At 39.3% G+C, this 27104-nt stretch overlaps 1 protein-coding gene across 1 annotated transcript in view; it reads right to left on the reverse strand.

The window, feature by feature from the left end:
* NFKB1 (nuclear factor kappa B subunit 1) overlaps window positions 1-24427 on the reverse strand; it is a 56124-nt gene extending 31697 nt beyond the window's left edge. Inside the window, exons 1-5 of the mRNA XM_029963004.1 lie at window positions 24394-24427; window positions 13744-13796; window positions 12534-12618; window positions 4830-4870; window positions 2249-2347 (exon numbers count right to left, since the gene is read on the reverse strand). Coding sequence (XP_029818864.1) covers window positions 2249-2347; window positions 4830-4870; window positions 12534-12618; window positions 13744-13788 — 270 coding nt within the window. The 5' untranslated portion in view covers window positions 13789-13796; window positions 24394-24427. The remainder of the gene's footprint in view (window positions 1-2248; window positions 2348-4829; window positions 4871-12533; window positions 12619-13743; window positions 13797-24393) is intronic.
* Window positions 24428-27104: the final 2677 nt, after the last annotated feature.

Raw genomic sequence — 27104 nt, forward strand, 5'->3', positions numbered from 1 at the left:
CAAAACTCTAGTCTTTATATGAAAGATGCATCTTGATGTGTTCCAGCTTAACTACAAGTTAGTGATGGTGCAGGGAGAAAAAACAATGGTGAAGTCGGACAGCCCACATTATGCAAGAGGTCATATGACATAAATGTATTTTCTTTCGGCCTTCAGTCGATAATCCTACGAAAACAAAGCAGGGAGGCTGCAATGGTTTTTAGTGCAATGAAGATGTCTATTTTCAGGACATTCTATGGTAGCTACTGGTAAATTATATCAGTTTTCTGTGCAGAGTTGGCCAAGCAGAAAGCAGATCCGAATGTGAGTTGCACTGACCACATCATGGCCAAGGTTTAAAGATCTGCCACAAAGTCTCGTTTTTTACAGCACAGCCAAAGCTCATGCTACTGTCCTTTCACTGCACTGTGATCAACTAATAATGGAGGTTTTATTGTGAAAACAGTGGCACAAGAGTAAAAAAACCAACCAAAACCATAAAAAAAATCAAAACAAAAAGCCCCAACACAACAAAAAATAGCAATCTTCAGCTGTGCTCCCCTCAGTTATGACAAGGTGAGCACACTGACAAAACACAGAAGAGACTTACAGGAAAAGGTGTGAAACACTTCAGTCTTTACTGGCACCACTTGAATCAAGAACAGGCACTAACAAGCAATGGCCTTGAGGAATTTACTTGTTGTGTTCCCTTGCCAGCCTCTCCCAGCAGGTGTTGCCATGTGGGGATTTGTACTAGCAAAAAACCCAGATGCACACAGTAGGACAGGAGGGAGGGGAAGGGACGTGTGTGTGTGGGGAAGCTTTAGATGAAATTAAAATCTGATGATCAATGAAATTAGAAGGTTTGATGGAAAGCCAAAGAACATCGTGCTTTCTAGTTTCCTGTATAACTCCTCATTGCATATCTCCTTGTCATGCTATTGTGTGACTTATCACATCTTTATAAAGTATCCCTTGCATTATTATCAATATACAATTAGATTGGAATCCGAGCATTGGGTTCAATTGAAGTAAATTATTTTATATCTGAACATACCAGTGAAATTTCATTCATTGGTTCATCATTACTGTCAAAATAGGAAAGAGGAAAGCAAGCAGATCATTTGCCTGGGCTAGTAATTTTTCATAGGAGTTTTGCAAGGCTATATGAAATCAGCTTTCCCGCCTTCTCAGTTTGCAAGACTAACTGCCTAGGCTAGCTCAGTCAATGCTGATTATTTTCCACTGAGTCATGCTTATACTGATTCTTATGGAGATGCAACTGTTCCAAACTCCAGCCTTTCCCAAGACCTGCAAATGAACTACACACATACTGAGGAGAGGCACGCACCAAGACAGAGGTTGATTGTATGCCACTCTTCCCTCCTCTTCTTTCCCCACAAAGGAGTAAGAGATAAAACCAGAATTAAAATACACTAAGAAGTTACACCAGAATTAGAATACATTAACTGTGCACCTCATGAGATAATCTGTAGTGCAATAGTTCAAAGACATAAGGTAATAAGACCAAGACTTCCATTTAAGTTAAAAAATACTGAAAAGATGCAGTGTACATTTTCCCAACTTCCACAGAAAAGGAACTTGCTGCAAGAACCATAGGCAAAGACAGTTGTCCAATCCCAGAATGACTAATCACTAATATTCATATTATGCCTCCACAGAACATTCCTTTGATTAACATATTTGAATTTTTTCCAGGGGGAAAAAAAAATCCACCAAAAGAGTTCAGCCAACACCTGAACATAACATTGTAACTATTAAAATGAGAAGTTTTAAGTTGACTGTAAAGGAATTAAGTTCTTAAGAACAGAGTATCCTAGAGGTATTGAATAAGCAATAACAAAACCAGAAAAAATAGGAAAGCTTGGTAAATAGCATCCCAGAGTGAAGTGGAATAATTAAGCAGTCTCATGCTTTGCAATAGAAGTGGAGCAACTGAACAGCTCAGGCCTTGCTTCATGCTAAAACTGCACTGTAGGGAAGAGCTCCACTACTCCGCACAAGGGCAGCGAGGTGGTTGGTGCAGGAAAGCTTACTGCCCAACTGCTGGCAGATAAAAATGGTGCCAAAATAACCCCACAAATCTGAAGAAATCTTTATTTTCAAAATCAATCACATTTTGAAAGTTGGGACTGAAATGTAGTCACTCTTGAGTAATTTCATACAAATTTATGTTGCTATGCCATAACTCTACACATACATATGACACTTGCATTCAGTTCAGAAAATTAATGATTTATGTACTTACTTTGACCTGAGGGTAAGATTTTTTGTTCTTTTCACTAGAAGCACCAGGAAGTCCACCATGTGAAGGTCCTTCGCACACGTATCGAAAACGAAACCCCCTCTGCGGAAAGAAAGGAAAAGAAACTTGAAAGGCGTTCTGAAACAAAACCAAAAGAAAAATAGCACATGCACACATACAAACAAGACTTGCCCAAATGGAAAAGTTACAACTCCCCGAAATGCTGAGTGCTGGTTAAAAAAGCACAACTGAACTGTAGCTCTGGAGAAACTGTTCTATTCTCTCTTACACACAGCAGCAACCTGAATTTTTTTCTTTCAGTTAAGATATTTTAAAGCAGAGATCTATTAACACTCCCAAAATAGGATAAAAACTAACATGCACAGAATGCAAGAGCAGATACTCTCTCCCATGATTGCTGTTAGGCAGACGAAATTGAAGCCAATAATAATGAAGTCCAAAGCATCATAAAGGAAAGAATAGGAATGAAACAGAAGAAATGCTTCTTCCTTCTGGGAAAAGTGTATGAAAGCTGTTATCTACCAGTGAAGTCCAGAAAGAGAACAAAAGCTTCAGTGGACTTTGGCTGGGTTTTCATCTCAGTTACATAAATAGACATCTGAATATACTTTAGAGAACTGTAGGATGTTGGCAACCAGTCCAGAGCACAGCCCTCCACTGATTCTGTTTTTATTTATAGCAAATAACATCCCGTTTACTTAACACAGTAATCCATAAGGCACAAGAGATGCAAATCTTAAGCAAGTGTATTTGCTAACTCTAACTCTACTTAACCATATATTTCATGTGGCCCCCAATTTTCCACTCAGATCTACTCTCCAGTCCTGCAATTTCTGGCAAAATCCCCATCATCCCCAGATCCCAGTGTCTGTTCAAGTAGCACCAGTTAGTGTGGCACCCTTTGTCAAGAGTCATTCAGCTTCTCTCTAATAGAAGACAACTCTGAATTCAAAGTCTATATTAGCTGAAAGCAAACAACACGATTTAAAACTACTCTGTAAACATTAGCTTCCAATACCCATCTCACTAAAGTCTTTTCAGGTTAAGAACTTGTTTCCAAGGCAAATCTAAAGATCTGACTTTTTTTCAGATATTGCCTTCCCAAGGTGAACTGAGTGACCAAGAGTATGCAAGTGAAGTGCCCAGCTATGATGAGCTTGAGCTCAAGTTCTCCAAAAGGCAAAGCACCCTCTGCAGCCAGGATACAGGAGATGACCCAGTCTCTCTTCACCTTGATGCCTTCAAACCAGCAGACCCAGCAGTCACCTGTGTGGCTTTTCTCAGTCTATTTTCTTTGCTGTCCTAGCTATATTTTCACACACACAGTCTTACTCCCCTCATCTGTCTGTTCCAACAGTGATTGTAAGCTCAGCCCTCTGCTGATGAATCACCCTCATCACTGTGTTAAAAACCATTGCCCAGCTTGCCACATGGGTATTCCACAAGAGGAGCCACTTGCTGAGAAGTCACACATGGAAACAATGGTTTCTCCTTACCTACTGTATCCTGTCAGGCCCACCATACAAAGACATGGCCTGATTTGGAATGAACTAAAACAAGGAAGAGGCAGCATATTCCAAGAGTTCACAGTACACTGCTGTTTCACTTATGACTATGATGAAGAGTTCCTAACTCTGGATGAGTGCTCAAGCACAAAAATGTCTTTGCTGTGTGATTGAAACCATATTCGCCACTGCATCCTGCCAGGAAGACTGGATTGTGTTATGCTTCTGTAGAAGACCAAGAGGAGAGTGGGACAGCTTTTAGCCACCCTCTTCTCCTGTTTACTGAACAGCTCTGTAAGGTATGGTTTTCTGTAACTCATTGGGGCAGACAGGAAAGGCGCCTCCATACTGTAACAGCTTCAGGAAGAATCCCTGTAATTGCAGGTGCCACCAGCTAAAGGGGAACAATACCCAGGCAATACTTGAGGGCAATCTTTACCCAGCAATCACTCTGTACATCAGCTGCACGAAAACTAACCAGTGAATTGGAATAACTTTTCTGCTATCAGAGGAACAAAAGTCAGTGTTTGCTACATAATCAGACAAAAAGTTACATTCAAGCACTTATCTTCATTTTTCTTGGATTATTCAAAACAGACAACCACAACAAAAGGAATCTCAAAGAACTGAATTTCTTTAACATGACAAAGCACAAGTCAAAAGTTCCTGTAATTTGGGAACAGAGTGAAGTGTTTTTCTTTTTTCCTTCTTGTGTTTCAAGAAACATGAAACAAATCCTAAAAATTTTCCGTGTTTGGTCTGCTAGTTTATATTTCCAAATACTGGGGTCCTGCAAGAGTCATTTCTAAGATGTCACTTAGCAAGACATACTTTTAAAATCCTCGGGGTTTTTTTGTATTACGACACTTCCACAGAGACACAAAGATGAAAACAAAACAAAACAGGCAACGATTTAACTACAAGAGTTAAAAATGCTCATGTTCAAGTGTCACATTTGTTCTGAGAGTTCAGCCTTTTCTGTACTCTTTCTTTCTAGTCTTAAATTTATTCAAGGCTGAATGTAGTAATTCGTTTTCAAAATGTAGTCTTGTTCTTACCTGTTTTGGCTGTTCTATGATTTGAAGATATGGTCCATCTGCTAACATAAAAGAAAGAAAAGTATTAATAGAAATTATATTTTTATTACTATGACATATAAGTTGCAGGGGTACAATTACGTCCTTGAATGTCTTGAGATAAAATTTTTGAAAGCACCTAAGTCTCCTCAGAACTTAAATTTCAAGAAATAATTTAATCACTTGGCGGTCTGTCATTTCCAGCGTTCCTAGAGACCAGTGGAGTAAGAAGAGAAGGATTAACTCAAAAAAGTTAATTTTAGCTCAGAGGGCCTAAATGGGCAACTGATCACTCAGTTAAAATTTGCAACAGTGAATAAGAACAGGATCCTCCCCTCACTGACAAGCAGCCTGGCCTTCTTGAGCTAAGGTTAACTTTTGTATTTAAACCCCTTGGGCTCTAAAGACTATACTCACAAGCTTTTGGCTTTAGGGCTTCCTACTGAATAGGTGCTTTCGAAAGTCTGGAGACAGCCAATGGGAAGCTCTGAGGTATGGGAATACAAGAGGAATTCAAGCTGCCTCAACATGCCCTAACAGTCAGAGCTGCTTTAAATAAAATCCTGGAACTGAGAAGACTAAACAATTTACATTCTTTTAATAATTTCAGATACACTTCTAAATATACTGTTCTGCTGTGCCTCTAAAAACACTGAATGCACTCAATTTGTTTAGAGATGGAGACTCTCTATTGAGATCCATCTTGATCATGGTGCCAATACAGAGGATTATGTTCTACTAAAATTCTACTTACATCTTTTGAAGACGGCTTCCTTAAACAACTTTCAGTCTCGTACGGTGGTTAACTTTATACTATAAACCTCATTTAAAATTCACCAGTTTAAATGGTCTTGGAGCAGACCCTAAATCCAATGAGAATTCAGTGTCACCTGAGTTAAGAATTCATCATCTGATCAAAGCTTAGTTCCAGCTCTGACTATTTAGATTATTCACATCAAGAAGGAAAGCTCTCTAGGCGGATGGCTGTGAAATACCTCTTCAAATGCAAGCCACTCAGGAGTCTGAAAACAACAGTTCCAAGAGGTATGATTTCTTCCCTGCCTCTTGCTAAGCAGACAAGAAGATTTGCATTTCAATGCTAAAAAATCAGTTGTTTTCAAAGTAGATCCCAAACAACAGCTTCACTGTGAATACCTACATAATATTTTGCCAGCCATATTCCTGTCAGAATTACATATCACCACTTCTACTCTATTAAAGGCATTAATGCTGAGGAATCAAGCAAGCTCACTGGGACACGCGACTCCTCCAAAGCAGACAAGGCACAGCGATGTGGCAGAGCCAGCAAGCACACAAAGCATTCCATGCCCTGCCACATCCAGGTGTGATCTGCCTCTGAACAACTGCACCATCTGCAAGTACCGCACCAACTACATAGAAGTTGGCTTCAGCACAGAACTACATACTTGCATCAACTTTTGTTTGCCAATAAGCCCAATGTTTAGCAATAATTAAAAACAGCAAGGGATTAATTAACGTATGTTTTGTAATATGACTACATGCATCCATCTCAGCTCCTCAGTACTACTTCATTATAATAAAATAGACCTTCATGCCTTTGGTCAGCACAGGTCTTAACTGAACAAGCTTCTCTCAACATGGAAGTTGTGATAAATACACCAGTGGATGAAATCAGTGTTCTACTGCTGCAGTTAGCTGACTCAGCCACTGAATAATCTTCATGCCAAAGTTATATTGCAAATGTCAGTCACAACAATTTCACATATAAAGATAACTTATTTCCTAAGGCAAACATTTGTCCTTTCATATGTAAACTTGAAGTCATGCAAAAAATTGCCTCAAGACCATATACACACGACCTTACATTAGAAAGCATGAAAAACAGTTTGGACCTCAACTTAAAAAGATGTAGAGCAATATTTAGCTTTGGCCTTATGTTTCAATTTTTGTCTGTAACAGAGTCAAGATGAACTGAGTTTGGTTTAAGCAACATATCAGCACTTAAATTTAAGACCTCTGTTCATAGACCTCTAACCCTCCTCATGCTTTAGGCATCTGAAATCTTATACTTTAACAATCCAGAAGCCTTGTATTTTCTGGGCACTGGCAGAAACAATGCACCTAAAATACAACTGTGTAGTTCAACATTCAACCAAGCCTTGAGGGCACGACCTGCAAAGTAATTGTTCTTTGGTTGTTCTCCTCTTAGGAATTCATTTTCTAGGTATACACATTGGATTAGTATCCACACAAAGTACTTTCCCTTTCTCTCAAACATTAGCCAGAAAAGGAAGCGTTCTTATCCTATGGCTAAGTGGCTGCAGAAGTCCCCCAGGATGCAGCAGATCCAAGTTTCAATTTTTCCTCAGCATAAGGAAATGCAAATTCCTAAGAGAGGAATATACACTATCTTGGCATATTGGAAAGTTCAAAGGAAATTGTTTACAACACTGAAATGGTTTGATCTTGCACAACACTTGTGAAAACTCAGGGAAATTAAAACCTTGGGACTGTGGTTCTTCTTCCCACTTGGAAAAAAGTTTATAAAAAGCTGACAAAGATACCGACTAAAAAAATAAATAAAAATCTTACATACTAGCACTAGGAAAGTGCAAAAAGATGCAGTGTAAATGTGCAAAGGCAAACTAGATGGCTGTTATCATTAATCATATTATATAAATCATATACCAATGTATTTAAAACACAGTTTTGTGAGGTCTTATTTCAACTCTTGGGTTTTGCGACTAAACATTTTCTTTTACAGCGACTAAGTAATTTTCTAGCATAGCATCTGAACCAGACCCAAATAACAGCAAAGTGCAATGCCCTTAATTACACCTGACATGCTATTTAAAAATTAAGCAGCAATGTTCAAGAAAACATACAAGCATAAATGGTATATAATTTTGATCATAGAAAGGATTTTACCCCATGAAAAGTCTCATACAACTGTCTTCACTAAATTCTGAATACTTCCCAGAAGTACATTCGACAGCCTAACATTGGCTATGTGTGGTTCCTTCTTTCACTCATAATTTCCCACGGAAAAAAAAAAGACATTTAGTGTTTTGCACAGGGAAGCTTTTAATATTTCATTTCTATTACTAGGCATGTCTGGTCTAAGCAGACAGAGAGCAGGAACCTGAAGATAAACACCTTGTAAGAGAAACTAATAATGACGAGATTTGTGATGATTTTTTGCACCTCTGTTGTAGCCTGGAAGGTTGATTGCTTCACATTCTTGTTTAACAAGCAACCCCCTTTTAAATGTTAAACAACCACAAGAAGGAACACTACCTAATGTATAGCTTAAGTTCTACTTTTGCCCTACAGAGAGGCTGAAGGCACACAGTCAGGAAGCTGGCCTTCACACAGGGATCACTCTCATGGTTGCCAAGAGCCAAGTTCTGACACGAGCACTCCTCACGATTTGCCTGGCATTGCTGCAGCCAGGAGGGCCAAGAACTGTAACTAAAACATGCAGTCCTCCAGCACGGAGGGGCTTTGGTGCAGACTGCCACATCTTGGGTATGCTTCAGGGCTTCTTTTTCCATCTCCTCACCTCGGTTGCCACAGACCAACTTGCAGCCCGCTGCCTCACCTCCAGCCTGAGTCACAGTCCCACTTCCCCACGTCTTCTTCAGCTGCTAAGTTTCTTCATTTTCCTTCCTGCCTGAGTCAGAGGTCATCCTGCCTCCTGACACTCCCACCACTTACATTCTTTCTTCCTCTTGACAGGCCTCACCCTACACACACACTTCCAAATGAGCACCCATCTTAGGCTCCCTCTTGATTCCTTCTTCCTACTGTAACAAAAATCAAGGAAAAAGGGATCTGTAAGGTTGGTGGGATATGTCTGCAAGCCTGGCAGCACTGTTGGACCAGTGAGGTCCTTTATCTAACAGCTTAGCTAGTACCTGAAGCCATTCAATTTAACCTGCAACCAGCTGTGGACAAGTCTCCTGCTTACCTTCTCTCTGCTTGTGGATCTCCCAGAATGGGCATCTCACCCTCATAATTGCTGTTATAGAATGGACATGGATGAAAACACTCACGGTCTCTAGGTTTTGATTGTTAAGTCCTACACCAACCCTCTTGTTGGTCCATTCTGGCACTGGTACCTTGTTGCTAAAAGCTCAGACTCAAGACCTAGTGCCTTATCCTTCCTGAACACCTGCTGTAGCATTTGCACGTCCTCCCTGTCAGTGATTCACCTGCACAAGAACACACTTTCCAATCTCAACTTCAGTGTTCAAAGCATGATGTTTAAAGCAAGCAGCACATGTGCTTTACTTAACCTCTTCCCTCACTTCACTCTTCAAAACACAAGCACAGAAGATCTAGAAAGAACAGCAGAAACAGTATGCAAGTCTGTTCAAGCTTCTGAGGGTTAGGGCCACTGCCTGGGACAGGGAAAATGAACACCCATTTCGGTTTTGGTAATGGTTGGGCTTCCTTGAATCTCTTAACTGTATCTCTCCCTGAAAAAATATGAAATAAAGCTTTTTTAAGCACCTTCTTTTTCCCTCTATGCCCTTCTCATTTCTGAACAGCAAGCATCACACAGGGATGGACAGAGGAGGTTAAAGAAATACCAGAAAACTAATTTTAGCAGACTCCAGGCAATAATGTTCAGCTCCTGATGGCCCTGCTTCAACTTCAAAGGTTTAAAAACACACCACTTAATGCCAAGAGCTAGTTAGACCAGAGCCCCTAGAACACAAAACAATTAACCAGTTCCTGGAACCACCTCTAACTGGCACACAGATTGCTGTGTTCCATGGTTGTAGATGACTTTGTATAATCAGGAGCAAGTAAGAAACATCCCAAATTATAAACCACTTTGCCCACAACTCTGCCCATTTCCTCTCCAGTGTAAGGCATCACTTTGTCTCTCCTCTACACAGTGGACATCCCATTGATGTGTACCTGCTTTCACACTGTCTAAACATGCCATGGATAATGCTCCCTCCATCCCTGATGCCACTGAGGTTCAGTACCTAACTCTGAAAGGCAGGATACTTCCCAATGAGCCAAAGAAGAGGCTGACTTTGTGACATACTGGCTGTGCTGGTGGTGTTGTTTTAAACACACAGCCCCATCCTGTAACTTGCACTGTTATGGCACTTGTTATAGATCCATCTCTTTTCCACCAAACGCACACAGAGACTACTCGTTCTAGACGTAGATGCAAATGTAGAACTTGAACCATGTAATTATCTTCTACAGCTTTAGAGATAAAATAACAAATCCTAATTTTTATTTAAAGCTGGCATACATGAGAGAGAAAAAGAAGTGAGCAAAGACACTTGAGAACTAACAATGTCATTGAGAAAATCATTGTCCCAACATCTCAAAGGTTTTCTACTATTACTGTAAATATTAACATAACAGCAGAATGTTTATCATCAGAAAGTCCCCAAATTCCCCAGCTATTTGTTGATTCAGGTACACTGGCATGATACGGCAATCCATGGTTATATATTAAACCTGTCTGCCAATGTAATAGGTCTGACATTGTGCATTTATGAATGCACAGACTGAAAGATCATACAACCGTCCTAGAAAAAAACCCTTTTTAGAACATTTATTTCACTCTTTCCATATCTCAGCTGAAGTATTCCTGGAAAATCCCACATGAATTTTTAACTAACCTCACTGTGTAGAAAGATATCATTAATTAGTCCCTGCTTGGAAACCACTGAAGCAGATTAAATAAATTATTATATTATCTTACAACTTAAGAGCTAGTCCATAATAACAACACAGCATAGTTTTAAGCAGGGGAGGAAGTAAGCAATACAGTGATACTACTAAAGAAACAAACTGACTATGGCATCATTAGATGCTGTCAAGCTTTTCTAAATCTTAACTTTTCGTTTGCAATAATCTGAAATGCAGGATTCTTTACTGAATCCTATTTTGTATACAGGGAACTAAGCAGCTATAGTGCAGCAGTAGACAAGAGCAGTGGCACATATTAAAAAAAGGCCTTTTTCTAAGCAATTTTGTAAATTAAGGACTAAACTAGACTTAGCTCAGTAAGAGTTTTCTGTGACTGCAGAACTCAATGAATCCTTGACTCCCTGACACGGTTTTGAAAACACCTGTTTTCTACTTTAGACAGGACATAGATACCTGAAAGTAAGTTTTATATAAATGAATAATTGGTATGGAAGGAATGATCTGGCATGAGGAGTAGAGAGTATGCTTACAAGGTACGTGTAAGAGAGCTCCTTATGGGGAAATTTCCATAACCTTATTTGTTCCACAGAAACTCTGGGAAGACAGCGAAAAAAATCTCTTGGTATACAGTGCAAAAGCTATTTAATCCTACACAGATGAGTTTAGAGAATAATTTTATCTGTCTTAATAAAACCACATTGCAAACAAATGATTGCAACAATTATTTGTTGGGTGTTTGTCCATATTCGTCAAGAGCTTTGCTCATCAGAACATTGTATCTTGAAACAAAATTATGTGTACCATATGAGTTTCTTGATCCTTTCTTCCTACTACTCAGTCCAGAAAAGTAAAGCATGGTTTAATCAAGGAAACACTAAAACAGTAAGCATGCCTTCATTTTTATTTTAAAGTCAGCATTTATTGTTACTTCAGGGTGGAATTTTCCCTACAAAGGAAAATGCTAAATGTTTATTTCATTTTACCCTTTCTTACCTTTACTGCTGTCAAGTGTATCAAATATTGCAAGCAGAAGTGGTTTTCACTTTCAACAAACAAAAGTAATTTGTAATACAGAAGATACTAGCTACATCCTGATACAACAGTCAAATAGATAACAACAGAAACTTCTCCTGTTAAAAGACATTAATAGCTACATTGGAGATATATATATTGAAAAAAAACCACATAAGCTTAAATAAAATTTTATTTCCTTCTTCCTTTCATATCAGCTATTCCAATAAACTAAGCAGGAAAAAAGAATTTTCCCAATTCATGCAAGAAGTAATATTAATATAGAAATTTAATAAGCAAAACCAGACTAAGGTTGATCAAGCAGCTAATACTGACTGAGCTATAATGGCCTTGTATTTGTTATTACTGTTCTTGAATCGTACTGTAAGAGCTGCATATCAGACCTCTGCAGAATGCTATTTGTTTATTTTCAGCAGTTTGTTGCAAAATTTGACTCTGAACTTTTAAACGAGTGTTATTATTCAGGAAATTGCCAGGTACTTCTTATACCACACTGCCACTTTACAGGAAACAGAGAAGTCACAGAGAAGGAAAAACACAGGAAGTTAATATTCTCTGCATTTTACTAGTGAAAAACAAACACCTACAACAACTGAAAGTGTTCAAAAGGAAAAGAAGTGCAACCTGGCAATATAAACAGGTAGGTCACTGAAGGCACAAATTAAGAAAAAACACAATACAAAATAATTCATAAAATCAGATCACTCAAAGCTCTTTGGTCACTGTTCTGGTTTGAGCTGGGAAACTTGTTGAAACTTTCAGTTTCTGTACAAGCCAAAAGAGAATCAGATTTGCCTCACTGCTGAAAGTTTCACGTGGGTAAGAAAGAGATGCAAAAAGATGTAAAAAAAAAATCTAGTTGACAACTTTGCAATCTAGTATTATGAAAGACTGAAAAAAAAAAGCCTCTGAAAAGAACTTTACAAAAGGAAACAAACAGGAATAATCAGTAGGACAACAGCACCATTAAATACTAATGGTTCTTACCTGTTCGGATTGGTAAGTCTGAAGGGATGTAATTTGTACTATTAAATAATGCATTCATTCCCATGAACTGATCCATTGCAAACATCTACATTGAAAGAAAATATACTCTTCATTATTACATGTATACATAATTGCATAAAGCATCTATCAGCAAAGAATTTCAAAGTTCTCTGCAAATATTGAGACTGCAAACACTTTGTTGAATTACATGAACATCTTCTAGCTAATTTATTTTTACTGGTAACAGCAGTGCAAGTAGAGCTGATAGCACTGCCCCAAGTTCCACCACTATCATGAGACCGCACCGACCTCAGCACAGTTTGTAAATGTGCATTTTGCTTACATGCACTAACAACTATATATTCAAAAGAGCTTATACAGTAAATTTTGAAAATCTGACACTAGATGTCTTGCCCAAGGCCTTGCTGAGAACCTGTGAGTTTTCATTTTCACTTCTCTGATTAAACCTCACCAGACTACATTCCTTATGTAAATATATTGACAAGGTCTAATGCAAGAAACAGTATACCCAGGTTAAAGTTTAATTTATTTTTTTTTTAACACTGACATATCTTAACTCACTGTAATTGTTGTCAGGTATAAATCTACTTCCAAAGTGGAACAAGTATAAAGGAGAAAATACTTGCTCTTTGAAAATTAAGGTGAGTAGAAATGATCTGTTCTTTCTTTAAACTTTTCACCCAAGCACCATTTTCACAGTTCAGATCTAATGAGATCAGGAAGACCTGATAAGTTATGCCTACCAATCTGTATGAGTGAAGGAACATTTTACTCATCTATGTCAATGCAAATATCATAAAAAATTACACAAAAAGGCCTTCTATGGCATAAGGGGTTTTATTTTCAGAAAAAGTCCACTGTCCACCACAGCAGAAACTTCACAGTAAGTGTCACAGGCAGGCAGGGCATAAAAATAAGTAATTTTTTCAAATGCTTATTTCAGCAGGTCTAGCTTTCCTTTACATTTCAACCATTTAACTAGTGGCAAGGCACTTTACAGATCACATAAAAATCATCTTAAGGGAAAAAAAACAAACTAGATTTCCCCAAATCTGACTTCTTCAGTGCAAAATGCTTTGATATGTCCATGTTGTTAAGCCTAGAAAATGACAGGATAGAATGAGATAAAACCTAAACAGAGAGCTACAAAGAGGATACAGGTATACTGAAAACATACAAATCCACTTACTTGGGGATCAGATACTCCCATAATATAGGAATCTTCTCCTGCCATTTTAAGTCCTGAAACAGAAAACCATGATTAGAACTCTTTTTTTTCCAATGTACAGCAGTAGAGAAACCTAGAAAATGTTAAAAGCCCCATCTCTGAAACTTCTTATTTTACTCATCACATTATGATTTTTAAAATACTTTCAAAATTCCTCAGGATTTGGAAGGGACAATGTAAGGACAGGATAGGTTACAGCTGGGATTTTCCACTGCATACTCTCAAGTAACTAAAAATTAATATTAAAGTCCTGAAGTCAAAATTTCTTCAGGAATTAATTAGTTTCTGTCTTTCCTCTGACTATTCTGTAATTAAGACTTTAGGCAAAATCATTACCATACTCTAGCAAAAGCAGGACTCTGCATTCTTACACAATAAAAAGAGCATTCTGAGCATTCATGAATGAACCAGAACTGTTTTCTTGTGAAGTATTGCTAAATGCAAGACAAAGATACCCAAGGAAGAGCATCCAATATTTTTTACATTTTATAAATACAAACAGGAGTCAAATATTGACTAATTTTGGACACCTTTACTTCCAGCAGTCCACAAGTCCTTAGCACCCACAACGACAGAGTGCTGACAATGACAATTATGGATGTACAGCATTCCCAACCCTCTCTCACAGGTCTACATGTAAATGCTGGACACTGGGAAAGTTTAGGTTAGCTTAGTTTTTCAGAGGCCAGTAGTGAGGGGCCAGGAGAAGAGCCTGTGAATTTGCTTAGGAATTTATAAGGTCTATTAGAAAATATTAGTGTTATTTCCTCTAATGTAGATGTTACTGAAAGAATTTTAATTTCACCTATGTTGATCTCACTAAATAAGGCTCTTCAAGGGAACATCTGAAAATAACTGTATGACTATGTCAAGAGGTTCATGTCTGCATGCAAGCAGACACTAAATAAGGCTAATAACTAACAGAAGTCAGAAACATGTCACTGGCCCTCATATTCCACCACAATGAACATGAGCCACGTTTTCCAGCAAAGTAAAGTGAACTATGAAAACTATTGCACTATGAAGGAGAGTTGCAAACGATCAGTGAATCAGCAAAGAAAAACTGAGTCACCATGTACCTTCTACAGCAACTAGAAAGGCAAGTATCAATATGAAAATTGGAATACTTAGGTACTTCACTTTGATGGAGACTCAGCTCATTAACAAGCTCCAAAGCCAACATATAGGCACCCATCCCACACAAACTAGAAAATGTGAAAAAAAAAATAAAATAGAGAAATACACTTAATACACAGATGACTTTCAGGAAAAGGAGGTTCATTCATGTGGATAAAATTATTTTTGACTCTACAAAGTAAAAAGTACACACCTGACCGTAATTCAGTTTTAGAGAGAAATATTTACTGGGTAATATTTATTTGTAGTATTTGAGCAAACATCAAATAACTGGTCATAAGATTTCAGCCAAAAATTAGTAACAGATAGAACAAGCAGCCAATGTCACCCATGCTGTACTTTATCACCCAACACATCAGGATTTGAGCAATATAAAAAATACCAGTCAATCACATTATTTCATAGGCACATTCACAAGACATTATTTTCATCAACAACCTATTATCGTTATTGTTAATCTTTATGGAAAAAGTTGACATAGAATGCATAAAAACCCCTCAGCATACAATAAAATTTGCTAAGATGTTTTTGTTTGACTTCTGTTCCATAGAAATAAAATAATCATCATTGCCAACTGACATACTGAAATCACTGAAACAACTGTAATTTAGTTTTTGTCAAACAGTTCCCAGTGAAAAGTGTCAGTATTACAGAAAACAATCTGAATATCTCAATAGCCAACATTATTTACAAAGCATCAGAAAATACCAACCCTGTTGATGCACTCTGCTTAGGTAACTGAGTGCAAATGCCATGTTTCTTCTGCATAAACAGAATAAAAACTGGTCTTGTTTTGTGATCTCATATTTAAACACTTACTATTTCATGAGTCATATATGCAAAACTGTGTTCAAAAATACCTACCCAGACAACACAGCAAATGTCCTTGTTCCAAAAAAATATTCTGAGGAGCTAATGTGAATAGCATCTGCCTACTTGCCTGTTCGCTAAATGTATAATTTGCAAAACTTCCAAAGCAAGCATCGCACAGCTTTTTCTGCAAGCCCAATAGGACAAATTTAACAGTATGTTCTACTGCCTTTGCCCTATTCTAGTTTCTCAGACTGCACCACTCTCCCTGCAGCAGAACTCTGTGAGAACAGCAGTTCTCACATCTGCTACGCTTCCTGGTCACATCTACAGTTCTACATTACATGACTTTCCAACAAAGCGGAAAAATATCGCAGAGGCAGTATTTCTGAAAACTTTTCATTTGAAGTACTTTGATGTAAAAATTAAAATCCATACAGAAATAAAATCTATGTCTATCTGAATTTCACCTTATGAATGCAGTCATTTCTGCCTTTTTAGCTGATGCAGTGAACAATGCCATGACAGGAAAACAGAAGCTATTACATATGTCCCCACTGCAGTACTACATTCAGCTCTGGGGTCCTCAGCACAAGAAGGACATGGACATGTTGGAGCAAGTCCAGGGGAGGGTCACAAAGATGCTCACAGGGCTGGGACACCTCTGCTCTGCAGACTGGCTCAGAGGGTTGCAGCTGTTCGCCCTGGAGAAGACTCCAGGGAGACCTTACAGCACTTTCCAAGTACCTAGAGAGGGTCTACAGGAAAGCTGGAGAGGACTTTTTATGAGGGTATGTAGTGATGAGGCAAGGGGAAATGGCTTTAAACCAACAGAGGGTAGGTTTACATGAGATAGAAGAAATAAATTCTTCACTTAGGAGGGTGGTGAGACACTGGCACAGTTTGCTCAAAGAAGGTGTGGATGCCCCAGCCCTGGAAGTATTCAAGGTCAGGTTGGATAGGCTTTGAGCAACCTGGTCTAGTGGGAGGTGTCCCTGCCTATGACACAAGGGGGCTAGAACTAGATGATCTTTGAGGTCCCTTCCAACCCAAACTATTCTGATTCTATGAACATTACAATTGGAAGCAGCAAAGCAACTACCTACATATTGTGGGTATGTACTAATGAATGTCTAACCAGGTATTAAACACAGTCTCTCTTGCATCAACAGCATAGGCTGCTGTTACTTGAGATCTTTTGTGTTCAACAGTCAGCTGCAGTGTTTTTGGGGGAAGGTTAAAGATTTTCTCTCAGGCCTGAATGCTAAACCAGTTTATTCTAAACAGATTATGATTTAGATGTGCAAATATACATCTTTGTGTATGTGAACTGACACTTGATTGCCTTTTCAGGGCCTAGACAAAGATTAACCCAGCAGTTTCAAATGACCCTTCTAAATGACTGAAAACACCCTCAGTTTCACTGTTTTGTCCTCTTCAAAGCCAAAAAAACAACAAAGATGTTCTGGGACCCCTACCTCCAAACTAGAATTTGTTTCCTTAGGATTTATTTAGTTAACAAATCTCTACACTTCCTCTTCTTACATGAAAATTGGTGCAAATCCAGAGTCGATAATGATCAAAAAGTGAAAAAGACACTTGCAGAAAAACAGTCCCTAGCATTAATTGTGTGACTTTTAATTGGCCTCTTCCCTTACTGCTCCATTTCTGCACTCCTTTCCTACATGCATCAAATGGTAAGATTAGCATCTACCTCTCTCCCTACATGAGCTTCCACCTCTATGAGGCAGAGACTGCCACCTCTCTCTCATTGGAAGATGACTCAATTAAAATTGTTTTGTGGAAATTCATGTTATTATATATGCCCACTTCCTGCATAATCTCCAATTCCCACAAGTTGTACTGCACACTTGCATCTACAATAAAAAAATGCCCCAACATCTGCAGACTACAGGCAACCACAGCAGTCTCCACCCTGGAGATTGTCTGAAGTCTTTCAGATAACAAGGCTCAGGAAACAAAACATTTCAATTCACAGTATTTTTAAGTGTGAAAATTTAAAGGCGGGTGAAGCAACTTCATTTAGCTCCCAGTGCAATGGGAAAATGTAAAATCCAGCTAAACTTGCCCAAAACCACACAGCTGTACATACTGAGTGTGTGTACATGTGTGCATATGCATACATGTGCAGTATTCCTTTCTCCTCACAGCAGGTCAATTGCCACTTCGAAAAAGGTTTAAAAAGGGAGAAAAAACCCCAACAACTAGGAAGTTGTACATACATACATTCCATATATATGAAAGACAATGGGGTTGCACCAAACAACCAAGCAAATAGAATGGCAGTAACTCGGCCATCACTCCTCCTCCTCAGTAACCAAATGGCACAAGGTACAAGTAGGCATAGCTCGAAGAACATGACTTCATTTATTGCATTCTGAATAATTGTTTTAAAGCTTCAAAAGGATCAGGCATTTAAAATGGAAACAACATAATTAAAGTAGGAATGCTCCCATCCAGGAACAAGAATTCTCATTGCTGTTTATCCCAATCATTTGATTTCAGAGCTCTTCCCTGTTCTCCAACATGCATTGTGTTCACCTTTTAAAAACCAAGACAACTTTCCCTATCCAATTTTTTTCAGCCCTCCTGACTTATCAGAGTCCAGATCCTTCCCTCTACTTCTCTTCAACTTTCCGGCCTGAATTTAACGCATGAGGTAAACCCTTGTCCTCTTTGATACCAGCATCCAATAAAATCCCTACAAACTTGGAATGGGACTTCCTATTACCTTTCTACAGACAATCATGATCTTTATTACCCACTCCATTGCACTTGTGAACTGGAATTAGTCTGATGGTTTAAATAAATTTCTTCATGGAAGAACATTCATCGCTTAATTTCTGAGATGTTTTACATCAACCTGTTCTCACCTTTCAAGGCTGGGATTCAGAAAGCAAGCCTCAAGGTGAGAAACTCAACTACTATACTTCAACTGACCTGATATACAGAAAGAACAATACTTCCTGAAAGTATTCTAGTAGTGCTTTTTCTCTTTAACTTGGCTTTCATTGTAATTTACCTGTTAAAAATAAACTTAACTGAACACTGAATGAAAGTAATGAAATCCACTGTGGTTATGTTCTTAGCCTGTTTATTTTGCTTACTAAAAATAGAGAGGAATGAGGATGAAAAAAAAGCAAAGACATTCATGCTTTATATATTATATTGAATGTATATTTTTGCTACATCAGGGCTATAAAACATGGCAGACTATGTGACTGCAGAGAACTATGTTTTTAGGAACAGCAGCTAGAAATACTGAGGTAGAAACAGTAATTGCTGTATTGTACAGTCTCTACCATATCTTTTACCTGGCATTGTTTACTTAACTTTAAGTGGCAACTATTTATCCTTGAGCCTCACTCTCCTACCCTTTGCAAAACATAATCTGTACCTGTATAGAGACAATTGTTCTAGAGACCAAAATTTCCCAAACAGAGATGCTGGGAAAAAGTATTGTGCAATAGAGACTTGGAATTGCTAGGTCAGTGACGGAAGGAGGACAAGAGCTGCTGAGATGATTTTGGCTAGAGGCCAGAGCATGCTGCCCTGACAGATCTGAGATACTGATCCAAGCTGTTTAGTCTCAAGCCTTCACCACCACAGTCCCTTCAAAGTCACAACACTGCCCACCCCTTTTCAATGCATGGCCTTTTCACCCTGCTTCTGGCCACCTCTTCAGTTCCTCCAGCACTTCATTTCCTTTGAACTCAGTTATTTTTCCCAGAATGCCAGAAGTACAGCTCCAGAGCAAAAACCATTTTATTCAAAATAAGAGGTGATAAACAACTAAAGTATTATGTATTATATGAAGTAAATAGAACCAAAATATAAGGCAACATCATGCATACTGTCACCCACAATATTGGCATAAATATCTTTAGCACAAATGGGAAAGAAAAACATGCTAAACACAAGAAGAGATTGCTAACTTGCTCAGGTTGACAAGAAGCCCCATCAACTATGTTATTTTTTAAGAAGTTTTAACTCAGTAATGAAATAGATTTGAAATTTGCCTTTAAATGTTACATGTTTACTACTATTTCTTCTCCCATCTATGACTTCAATACCTGGGGCTGAAGGGAGCTGTTTTAAGGAAACTGTATTCTCAGTATACAACTCAACAATGCTCAATTTCCACTAAAGCAGCAAAAGGAAGTTGTATTTTTACATTCCTTCAGGTACTACAAAGACGTGTAATCACTCAATAAAGATTTGAGTGTAATTTCTCAGTATACAAGTTTGTGCAGAGAGACATTTTTATCAAAGATTCTACTTTCCTCTGTAGACTTTTTCTTATCCATAGACTGTGGCATTTGCAATAACACTACATAACCCTAAATGACACTGTTTGTTTTTCTAATATAACAACACAAATTGCCTCCTCTTCTTAATAATTAAGCCTGTTTATTATTTCCTGTTGGGTGGGACCTGGCAGTTGCCTCTGTGTATTTTTAAAATTTAAAAATTGTTGAATTTAAATTTTTCAAATATTTTTAGTCGTGAGCAGATGCATTATTTGACAACAGTAGAAAAACTACAAAATATTTAGGAAATTAAATCAATCACAAATATTTAAGAGATTTCAGAAGTGTGATGCTCTAAATCAGAATTGCTGGGTGCAAAATTATTTTATGATTCAAAATCTAGAATCAAATTTATTACAGTAAATTTATTATTATTTGAAGAAAAAAAAATCATAGCATAAGAAAATTCAATTGGCAAAGAGTAACTGGACTACCTGAATGGTTGCTCTATTAACTATCTGTGCAAACAGAACTTTCGTTTCATTCCTTTCCCAAGTATCAAAGTAGTGAACTAGTATGTCAAGAGGAAACACTAAAATGCCATAAACATATAAACTGTTTTTCCACGATATTGTTGGAATAAAGTTAGAATGTTTTTATTAAAACATATTCAAAGGAACTTAAACCAAAGGAATAAACAGTATTCAAATATATGGCAAATATATTCTGGTACATGTATAATGCTAAGTATATGTAAAAATACAGCAAAACACAGCAAAACAGCTCTAGTAACTATGCTGTATTTTAGCCACATGGGGTGTTACTACTACTTGAACTAAACTGAATATCATGTTAAAATGCTGTTACTTTTCCTACAGATCAGAAAACGACTGACATGTTCTCTACAAATAGTTCTATTTCATACAGAAGTTGTTCATCAGTCAAATTCTGAATTAACAAGCCACATATACTCATTTCATAAGCCTTAAGTGTCATGAATCATCAATATTAAACTGCAAACTTTTTCCTTTTTTTTTTTTTTAGGGGGGGGCGGGGGAGCGTGGTGGGAGGGGAGCACGGGAAGAACAGTGTTTCTGAGAAGCCAAGTAACAAGTAAACCCAAGATTTCAGAAGTCTAGTTGACATAAGGTTTCCTGTTATCATCAAGTTCACTTACACAAGTTCTGGGGTCTTACTGAAGACAGTCCCCTATTTTATGAACAACAGTGGCAGAAGAGGGCTCAGAAAATAGCAAGGGCTGTTAGCACTGCAATCACAAAAGTCAGCTAAGGGATTCTCAGCGTCCTTTTAGTTCCAAACAGCCACTGAAAACATAACATGACAGAAACAGTTTACTAACACCAGTAAGTGGAACCAAACAGGTCAAACTGAGTCCAGCACAGTCACAGCTATACCCTAGTTTTCAAATCTATAGATGCAAAGTGGTTACTAAGGCTTATTTTTTTGCTTTTCACAAAGAAATGGTAAAACTCTTGCAGTCTCAGTTTTCTACAGTAACCTATGACACAACAAAACCCACTTGGACTAAACTAATGAGACCAAAAATCACCTGCTTACTTCGTTTTTACTTCATTCTTATGTTAAAATCTATCCATCTTTAAACAGATAGAAATATGATCTTCAGCAGAAACAAAAAACTAAAGCCAAACCCAAGTAAAACAAACAAAGAAAACACAAACAAAGCCAAACACCACACAACTCAGACCTACTTTGCACTTGACCTGTTGATACCAGAACAATTTCCTTGGAGGACAAATGAAACAGAGGTATTTCAGTTTAGCATTTTAAATGAAGAAAAAACCCATATCTGTGTCACTGATTTTCAAAAGAACATAGAAGTTGAAAGGGGGAGATAATGCTAGTAGTAGCAATAGTAGCTTCCTCCCCACACATGGTCTGTCAGCTTCACCTAAATGCTAAACAAAGGATTTTACCTTGAGACTATAATAATTTGAAACATCTTCTAAGGCCTTACTTTTGAAACTGTCAACAGTGCTTCAGCAAAATACATATGTTTAAATGAAAGCACTGAAGAAGATTCAGTGAATTATTTCTGTGCTTGAAGTTAGATGCAAACTTACTGCCTGACTGACCTAAGGGCACAGTTAACGCAACTATAATTATGATCTTATCAATGTAGAACTTCTTAAAAGGTTCACAGCTTATTTAGAGGACATCAAATGACGACTTCCACTTCTAAAATACCTGTGTCAAAGCTAAAAGTGACCAAAACCAGGAACTGGTTTTTCATTCTGGCCTGAAACATTCTTTCCTCTTTGTTTCATAATAGCTGTGTTATTTTGTCTGAGAACCAAAGGAAAGCTATCAACTTGTTAGAAAAAAAGACTTTTTAGCTAACTTCAGACTTTTCATTAGTTGCTTACCTAAATGAGTAACAATTTTCTTTAAGACTGATAGTTTTGAATTCAGAGTTGGTAAACAGCACTGACAGGCGAAAATATCTTAGCAAGTTATTTTGAAGCGATCTATGAAAACACAGAATTAACCAGAATCTCTGAAGACCACAGAATTTCATCATCACTACATCAGAAAACCAACTGTAAGTTAGTAAAAAATATATCGTCTTTCACTGTATCTTTGCAACTTCAAAACCAAAATCTACTTTGTATACAAGGACCCTTGATAGTAAAGACTCACAGGCCTTCAAACTTAGTTCCTGTACTTCCAGGCTCAGCAATAAGCACAATGACATTAATTCCTAACTGAACATATTTCTGGAGTTTGCATGTATTCATATGACAGTGGCATGGGAAGTTTTTGGGAAAAGGAAACTCAAAAATCTATTATTCAGCAAATTTGCATCAGTGATATTTATTTGTAGGTATCCTACTGAATTCATGTAATGGCACTTCAATGAAAAAATGCAAATTTAAATTTATTATTAAAATTGATTTTTAAAGTCAAATACATAGTAACTGAGAAACAATTAGAACTGCTGTTTTTCAACAAATGAAGCAGGAAATTTTCAAATGTGCACATCAGTGAAATATCTCTGTCTGCTTTCCACCCTCCCACCCTCTTCCAAGATTCTCTTTTTCTCTCTCCCAGCAAACTTTTTTCCAGCAAACTTTTCTGATTTCAAAATAAACACTACAAAAACATTACCAAGGGGCTGCCAGAATGAAGTAAATGAAGGTATGAAGTTTATCTGCTACAACACTGTTTTTTAAAAACATACAACATGATGCAAAGTGATACAAAGCTGTTCTCTTATCTCTAGTCAGCATATTCATTTCTTGCATGAGAAAACGACTCCATTTTTTGATGACTATCACTGATTGATATTTCTTTCCTTACAAAGGGTGGAAAGAAATATTTCAGATTAAGTTATTTAACTAATCTTGCACAGATTTCAGCACTGAGATTCCTTGAAATCTCCACACACTGTGGCAGATCCTGACAATAATATTTCAGCATAACTGTTAGCTAAATTCTTGAGCCAGAGAATTTTGCAGAACAGAGCATCTGCTTCTGGATTGTTACAGGCTGCTTTATCATCTTTCATTTTCTCAGTTAAACTGTAGTCATTTCTGTAGATTACAAAACATTGCAGACAGGATGTCTTAGAATGACGTCTTGGTTAATGCTTTCCTAGAAGGGGCAGCTACATTCTTTTCTGAAAGAGTAAAAATGCTTTGACTGAAACACTATTTCAAAAGTTGGTACTACACAGTACATAGCACAGAGACTCCGGATGTCAATAAAATCAAAGTGCTAAATTTTCAACTCCGTTCTGAGAGCTTGACAGCGGTGGTGTAGCACCTCACAGAATCTAAGACGTGAGGTGTTAAGGCAAAGAATTCATCCACTTTTCTCTCTGAACAGAGTAAGTGAAAAGAGAACTTCTGAAGCACAAAACATGTCAAATATGATCAGCACTTTAAAACCGCTTTAAAAAAAAATAATAATCTGTATTTCCTTTAAAATGTTACTCTTAAGCAAAGATTTTGAGCATTTTAAAACAGGAAGTTGAAACAGCAGATGATCCCTTGTCTCTTAAGTCTTATTCCCCAAATGCTTACAGGCACTCACATTCACTTATTTGAATGAAATCACACAGTAGTACACTGCATTATGATAATAGCCCAACAACACATAGCATGTGTCACAGAAATAATACTCCGCTTTTTGTTCACATAAAATGTCAACAGCGCTTTTTTACCAAAGTTACCATCAAAGCAAAAAGCATCGATAGGCAAAAAAAATTATGATGATGAGAAGTTGGATATTCTTGGGTTTTAGGTCAAGTGTAACAGACCAATCAGTCTAATAATATTCGTCCTCATGATGAGAACTTTTCAGTTTCATCACTTATTACTAAATTACCTTTAAAACCCTCACTCTTTCCTACCTTTTAACGCAGCCTTCTTTAAATACTATCTGCGACACTCTTGGGCTCCACCCAAGACGAAGACACCCGAAGCCGCCAGTACCAAACTCACGTTTTGATGCTGTGCCCCGGCGGGCGCTCCCGGCTGTGTCTCAGATGGAGCAAGTACGTGTGTCACCTCCGAAACCAAAACTGACAAGAGCAGCACCTCCTTCACCCTACGAGCACCCGCCACGCCGTCAGCACAAGTCGGGCTTTCAGAATTTTTCACTTCACCGGACAGCCTGTCACAGACACCCCTTTCCTCGCCAGGAAGACCCCTGTAGCACCCCAGCAGCAAAGCCCTGCCCGGCATCCCGCCCGCTCCCCCGGCTCGCCGCAGCCGCCGCGCCGAGCGCGGGCGAAATCCCGCGGCAGCTCCTCCCGCGCTCCAGCGGGAAGCTCCGCGCCCCGGCCGAGGTGGCAGGCGCGGGGGCTGTTCGCGGGGACATGCTTCCCGCCGGCAAGCTCCGCTCCGTGGGGCTGCCGCGCTCCCCGCGCGGCGCTCGCCCGCCCAGCCCAGCCCGGGCTGCGCGGGGCAGAGGGAAGCGCAGCCAGCGGCAGGCGGGCGCCGAGGCGCGGACAGCGGAGAAGAAGCGGCGAGCGGCGGGTCAGGGGCCGCCCGGGGCTCACCGGCGGCAGGGCAGGGCTGGCGGCGCTCGTCCTCCAGGTCGTGGGTGGCCGGTGTGCCGCCGGCGGGTCCCTCAGCGCCGCGCCATGTAAGCGGCGTGCCGCCGCCCGCGCCCCGGCTCCTCTCGCGCGGACTTTCCCCCTTCCTCCCCTGCCGCCCGCCCGCCGGCCAGGGCAGCCCAGCGCACGGCCTGCCGCAGCCTCCGCCCCTGCCCCGGCCCGCCGCACTTCCTGGCTGGAAATTCCCGCTGACGCTCCGGCAGCGCGAAGGGCCGCGCGGGCGGCGGGGGCAGGAGCGGGAGCAGCAGCAGGGAGGCAGGAAGGAGCAGGAGCAGGAGCAGGAGCAAGCGGCCGTCGGGGCAGGGAGGAGGGGCGCTGGAGCCGCCCCGGGCGGCATCCCGGGGAGGCAGCGGGGAAGGAGCCGGGGCAGCGCCCGCAGCTCATCCGCTCGCCGGACACGAGATCCCTCTCCCGAGGACAGGCCTTCCCGCCTGGATGAAGCGGCGTAAACACGCGAGCCTTTTCATCCCAGGGGAGTTACCGTCGCCGGAAGAGCAGTCCTGTCGTTGTCCACGTTCCTTGGCCCACGGCGACAATTCGCGACTCTTCTGTAGAGACAGGCCCGACCCGGTGGCTGCCAATGGTTTTTTTAGTGGTTGACCCTTAAAAGGTTTTGGAAGGGAAGAGAGACTATGCATAGAGTGAATGTAACCCCACTCACCCACCATCTGGCTGGCTTTCCCAGGCACTTCGTAAAGGAGGTTTACAAATTGATTTCCACCTGGAGCCTGAAAATATCAGCAGAGAGTACAGGCCACACAGCACCATTTTTCTGTGGATTTGTACAGCTGCTGGCAAAGCAGGCTTCTAGTCACTTAACTTCTGTTAAAAAGTGCCAGCCATCAATAATACACTGCTTAATACCAAAATCCAAGTTTGTAGTACAGTAACCAAGTCTCCCAGAGACATCTAACCAAGGCTTAAGAAAGTCAGCTAGTGCCACGTTTAATTGACACAAAAATTTTGGAAAACATTTAAGTGCAAACATATTTATGCTGAATCTTAGATGTCTGGTTTGCTAAGAGTAAAGAGTCTCGCACCTACCATGGTTCACCTAATGTATGTTAGCCCAGAAAGTCAGCAGCACATCTGTGGGGATTTTGTTATGTTAAGGCCACATGACAGGGAACTTCATTAATTACTTGAATGAGACTAACAAAAATCATAATTGATAAGAAAAATTAAAAAAACATATAAAGGAATCAAGGTGCATGATTATTGCTGAAACAAGGAACTGTAATCTATGGCAAAAAAGGTATTCAAAAGAAATGGCGTCAAATCATAAGCCACCTGTTGACTGGAACAAGATGAAAGGGGTATTTTTACCAGAGAGCTCTTACAGCCCTATGTTTAACACTGTACAGATAATCCAGTCATGTCATGGAGGGAGACTATGCTACTGAACACTTTAGTCTATCTAGATGGTAGCCGATTTCAGTCCTGGAAAGGGGGTAGATTCAGATGTTACATTTAGTGCCACATGTCTGGATTGGAGCAGAGATACACTCGTTTAAAATTATGCTGAGACTGCAAAAGAGAGATTGGAAATGTAAAGGATTTTCTCTACTCTCTTGACAAGAGAACTTAAATCTCATACAGGTTATGTGTACATAGGTATGAATAAAGAGTCATCCTTTATTTGGTTTGCCACTCATGCTCTGTGATGCAGTTCTAAAAATGCATTCCCCCATTCACTTCCCAGTTCAAATTGGGAATTGAGAATGACTCAACATTTCTGAGTAAAACATGTTTTTCCTTATTTAATGGGGATACTTCCGGACACTCAAGACCCAATAGTAATCTTTTCTGTGGAAGCAAATACACTGAGTTAAGCGGAACAAGTGAGGAAAAAATTGGGTCTCAAAGCCTTTCAAGAAGGAAGTCTAGATGGATTTTAAGTACAAGAAGTTTCAAAATAGATTCATTTGAAAGGAAAGGTGCCATGTCACAGCTAATCAAAGGTGTGCTTACAGGGCAAAACTTGTATGAACAAGTACCAGGAA

This window comes from Manacus vitellinus, unplaced genomic scaffold, assembly GCF_001715985.3.
Source record: "Manacus vitellinus isolate BGI_N305 unplaced genomic scaffold, ASM171598v3 scaffold_0_pilon, whole genome shotgun sequence".
Classification (NCBI taxonomy): Eukaryota; Metazoa; Chordata; class Aves; order Passeriformes; family Pipridae; genus Manacus; species Manacus vitellinus.